At 40.7% G+C, this 5,324-nt stretch overlaps 2 protein-coding genes across 2 annotated transcripts in view; one reads left to right on the top strand and one right to left on the bottom strand.

Annotated features, from left to right (window-relative positions):
• Positions 1–2,900, bottom strand: part of LOC119415905 (excitatory amino acid transporter 3-like) — an 8,957-nt gene extending 6,057 nt beyond the window's left edge. The window contains exon 1 of the mRNA XM_037683077.1: positions 2,804–2,900. Coding sequence (XP_037539005.1) covers positions 2,804–2,900 — 97 coding nt within the window. The remainder of the gene's footprint in view (positions 1–2,803) is intronic.
• Positions 2,901–3,664: 764 nt separating this feature from the next.
• The window catches only part of LOC119415904 (nuclear factor of activated T-cells, cytoplasmic 3-like), an 18,729-nt gene continuing 17,069 nt past the window's right edge, over positions 3,665–5,324 (top strand). Inside the window, exon 1 of the mRNA XM_037683076.1 lies at positions 3,665–3,693. Within this exon, the coding sequence (XP_037539004.1) occupies positions 3,665–3,693 (29 nt within the window). The remainder of the gene's footprint in view (positions 3,694–5,324) is intronic.

Here is a 5,324-nt window from a genome sequence, read left to right as displayed (position 1 = left end):
CCATCACAGGGACACCTGGACAGGTCTCCAGTCCATCACAGGGACACCTGGACAGGTCTCCAGTCCATCACAGGGACACATAGAGACAAACAACCATTCACTCTCTCTCACCTAGAGACAATTTAGAGTTCAATCAGCCTAACATGCATGTTCTTGGTCTGTGGGAGGAAACTGGAGTACCCGGAGAAAACCCACACATGCACCGAGAGAACATGGGATTTGAACCAGGGACCAGCTCGCTGAGAGGCAGCAGCTCTACCCGTTGTTCCACCGTGCTGCTGTTTTTCACCTCCCGAAGTCAAATGTTATAACTCATGTTACCATGTGTGTGCATGTTAAAAGGTTTGTGTGGATCAGAGGCTGCAGCAGTCTCTGACCTCTGACCTCTGACCTCACCTTTGTCTGGTAACATTTATAAAAAGACTCTTTCAGGCTCTCGGTGAGCAGACTGGGACGGAGCATCATGGAACATTTTGATGCTCGTATTTCAACACTGCTCCATCTTGAGATTAAAACCTGGGATTAAGAAAATATCTACCTCTCCTGTGTGGCTGTTTATTTAATGAGTTATTGAAAGGATAATAATAAATGATCCTAACATGTTGGTCCTTCGAGAGCCGCCCTCATCATCTTATCTTGGATCCACCAGGAAGACCTGAAATCGTGCACGAGGGGGAGGATCTCCCTTTTTTTTAAATCCTCAGCTTGAATTGCTTTGGGTCCAGGTTACTTCCTGTGGGATCTGAGACGTGACAAGGAAACGAACACAGCCCGCAGGAGGAGCTAACTTTATGGTTATTATCATTTTGGAGGATCTGTGAAACATTGTTGACTGGACGTTGTGGAGGATTTGTGATCCTAGCGTGTTTTGGTTCAACACTTTATTGTTTTAGGGAGACCGGGGGTCTCAAGTGGTTTTAGGCCTATTTGTTTGACAATTATGTCGACAAAGGGAGGTCAAGGAGGGACCTCCGATCAGGCAGCTGTGACCTTTACCAGAGGGTTCGGGAGCCTCACTGTCTTTTGTATACAGTGTTTTGTGTCACGAAGGGACGGGCTTTGTGGGAGATCTGGTATTCCAAAGAATAAACTTCACGAAGGGAAGTTGAGGGTCACGAAGGGACCGATAAGGAGTGAAATATGCATGAAAAAGACTGCAGGAAGGGAAGTTATGATTAACCTTGGGTAGTCTGGGACTACATAGAAATCATATGTCGACAGTGTGTTGTTTGTGTGTGAAGATATGCAGCAAACAGGTGTGTGTGGCTGGCCAGTGGATGAGTGTGTGTCTGTGGAAATACGCTCTATCTGTGCAGGAGACTGCAGACAGGCAGAAGATAATAGATAATGTCCTACTTTGCACAGAAATGTTTAAGCTAAGCCTTATTTATCAAAAAGGGAGCTACACACACACACACACACAAACACACACACACACACACCTCAAAGACAACCGTAAAACAACCAACCACAGAAAATCAAAGACCAAGTTTTTACACGGAGCCTCTGTCAGGTGTCCAACTTGATTCCCTGCATTAAAGGTTTCAACACTTTTTGACACGTTTCCTCATCTTTTTGTTTTTGTTTTAAAAAGACCAAGACTGGTGAATGGGCCCCAATGAATTAATTTCTTTATATCTTGATATTTTTGAGAGCATTGCGGACTTTTCATTGGACATTTATTATTATTATTATTATTATTATTATTATTATTATTATTATTAGTGAGAGATCTTCCTCGTATGAAATAGGTGAAATTGGTTTGTTTCAGAGAATCTTTATTTTCCTACGTAAAGTCAAATCAATGAGACGATTCAGTTTAATTTGGTGTCAATTTTCATGGGGAGGCAGATTATTTAGAATTTGGTCGGAACAGCTGATTTTTGTTTACACACGTGCTCCACCTCCTGCGCTTCTGAACTGACGTGAGCGAGTTTTATTTTACTGTTTGCAAATGGATCTTTAACACACTCATATTTCTAACCTTTGAAAAATAATTCAAAGAACCCTCTTGTGCGTGTATAAGCTCCGTGTCGACAGGTGTTTGCTACAGGTGTAATGTTCAGCAGCAGCTCCATTCAAGGTGTCGCTGCGATGATTCTGACCAGGGCGCGTTTTGTTTTTATGCAGATTAAACAGCATTCAGTTCAACGCAGAGTGAACTATAAGAGAAATAAAAACGAACTGACAGGTTTGATTTTATTTGGACAGAGATGAATTAATATGCGGCCAAGTTCAAAACGTTACACAGCCGTCTACACTAAACCACGCCCACATACGCTCGCGTTGAGGCACGTCCATCCTCATTGGATGAATCCTGCGGCTGTGGGCGGACCCTGAGCCGAACAAAACCGAGGGGGCGTGGCAAGACGACTGTCAATCATTCTGAACGTGAAGGAACAGTAACAGAACGGGGCTGTCAGAATTTAGCCCAGAACGACCCTGGGATTGAAACCAGTTTTGTTGTAAAGTTAACAAAATGTAACATTACTTCTAAAATGTATTTATTTTTAAGTTGTTTTTAAGAGCTCATTGATACCAGCCGCCACTGCTTATAACAACATGCTGGGTTAGCTTAGCTTATAAATGCCGTTAGATACAACGTCTGTGTTAGCTTTCAAATAGTGTTAGTTTATGACATGTTTTTAGCTTACAACATATGTTAGCTCATAGATTTAAGCACAATGAACAGTAGTTGCCTATATATAGTTTATAAAGTTTTGTTGTAACGCACTGTACTGGGTTTACGGTGTTAGCTTAAAGTTTCCATGGTCCAAAATGACAGAAGAGAAGCCCCACTCACCCACGGTGACACCCGCCAGGCTCACAAATGTTAAGACGTTTCTTTTGTGGAAGCAGCTTGTCCAACATTTTTTACCCCAAACTTCGACACCGTCCATTTTTATACGGTCTGAAAATTTACAAAATACAGAGAACGGGCTAAAATGCTACGTTCTGTTTCCGTTCAAATAAACTACACAAGTATCAGAAAATATGTAATGCACTAAATACATACTTGTAATTATTTGTCAAATTTAGAAGTGATTTCAAGAGTTGACAAGTTATTTTCAGTTCTTCCCCAGCGGTTACGTTTTGAAAGTGGTATAAAATCTGCGGGTCTAACGGTCTTTGCAGGTGCGGCCATGACGTCACATCCGCCTGAGCAAAATGCGACATTTAAAAAAAAAAAAAAATTATTGTGGCAGATTGCAAGTAGCTACAAGTATTTTTTTAAATCTTTATTATAGCACATGACAAGTATACAACAAACAAATGAATGGAGTATACAGACGAACACAACACTTATAAGAACAAACAAACTATTTTTATAACATTGGTGTCTGAACTTAATGAAAGATTAAATAAACTGCACCATCTGCTGGTGTCCTTTTAGCCCTTATTTTTATATTCAGCTATTTTACCTGTCATTTACACTGAAACAATTAGATCAAATTATATTTTATTATTTTATTTTTTATATGAGCGCAGCAAAACAAAGTGAAAAAAAAAACCCACTATAGGAATCTCTGATAATCCTTTGAGGTTTTCTAATGGTTGTGATGCTGTAGACTAAATTACAAGTAGCCCAAAGTCACAATATTTACAAACCCTACAGAACATCCATCCATCCATTATCCTTACCCGCTTCTTCCTTTTTAGGGTCATGGGGGTCACCGGCTGGCATTGCCGTTAGTAAGTCGGACCACTTCGTGGTGGGAGTTGGACTCTGCCAGGGCATCCTGTTCATAACTTTTGTGGACAGAATTTCTCGGTGCAACCAACTGACAGTGGCCTCAGGATTCATCTCTGCTCTTTGCAGATGATGTGGTCCTGTCGGCGTCATCCTGCCGTGATCTTCAGCTCTCACCATTGTCCTCAACTGGAAAAGGGCGGGTTGTTCTCTTCAGGTCGAGGGTGAGGTTCTGCCTCAAGTGGAGGAGTTCAAGTATCTCAGGGTTTTGTTCACGAGTGAGGGATGAATGGAGCGTGAGATCGACAGACGGATTGGTGCAGCGACTTAATCCCAAACCAACTGTTAAGCAAACAGTAGAAAATCTATAAAAGAAATATTGGTTGGATGCCTTGGCTGTCCTCAGGCTAACTGTGAGTAGCAAGATGGCCATCTAAAACATTTGATTGTTGATGATGACATAGTTTAGAATGGGTGTGCTCTGTTTGCACGTGTTAAAAGTCTGCTCCTGAGATTCCAACAGGAGGTTGTCTTGAAACTCAGCAGTGAAGGCTACTTATGGGACACATCTGGCTGGCAGGCCGTAGACTGAGGAAGTCCTCTGAATGGGGGACGAATCGTTTCTCACTTAAAGAAACTGGTCCAGATGACATGATTTAACCTACTTTGTTGTTCTATAAATAAATGTTCAACAATAAATATATACAAAAACATCCACATGTTGCAATCCTTTGGTCCCTCTCATGATAAGTGAATCATGCAGGCTGCACGGTGGTGTAGTGGCTGATGCCGAAGACGTCTCTGATTTGATTGTGCAAGCAGTTTGACCACAGACTAGCTATGCAGACACATTTAATCAATGCAAGTACAGGTTTTCTGCATGCTCCAGTAATGGGCATTTTTCTATATTGCTTTTTTTTTTCCCCTTAGCAAAAACTGTGACGACCATCATCAATAGTTGTAGATATGCACCCTATAAATATTTTCTAAGAAATCCATTAAAATCCACCCAGTGGTTCAGGAGATAACTCACTAACATAACAGAAAAACATTAATGTCCTCCTGCCTTTAGTGACTGGAGATAATAAAAAAGAAACCATAGGATCATTTAATTTGTTATACAGAGCATTTTATTTCTGCCTATATTTTCAGAATATGATGAAATGCTTTTATACCTCTAATACTCTAATTAAAGATTTCTTCGTTAATCTGATGACCACTTATGTTTAAAGTAAGGTGTAGCTTATGTATAAAGCTTTTATGATTTTTTTTAATTTATTTTTTACAAGGGGGGGAGGGCACTTGTAGGCCCAACTAGGGTTTTTATGACCTCTCCTGCACATTTTTATTTTTTTAACTTTTCTTTTATGTGTGTTATCCTCATGCATGCTCAATAATCCAGGTAGAAAAATCCAAAAAAGTTCAATCTGGTCCTCTGGACACTCAAAAAAACAAAAAACAAAACAAAACAAAAAAATATAGAAACGTTTCGTCTCTCATCCGAGAGACTTCCTCAGTCTGAGGTGCTGTTTTCAGCTCAGTCTCTTAAATAGCACCTTCTCAGAGTGGATCAACCAGTTTGCTGCTGACAACCAGAACCAGCTGATCACATGCTCAAGAAGGACCATCATCC

The sequence above is a fragment of the Nematolebias whitei genome, chromosome 10, assembly GCF_014905685.2.
Source record: "Nematolebias whitei isolate Nwh7 chromosome 10, NemWhi1, whole genome shotgun sequence".
Lineage (NCBI taxonomy): Eukaryota > Metazoa > Chordata > Actinopteri > Cyprinodontiformes > Rivulidae > Nematolebias > Nematolebias whitei.
Note: the sequence above shows the minus strand (reverse complement) of the source record. Positions and strands in the feature narration are given on the sequence as shown.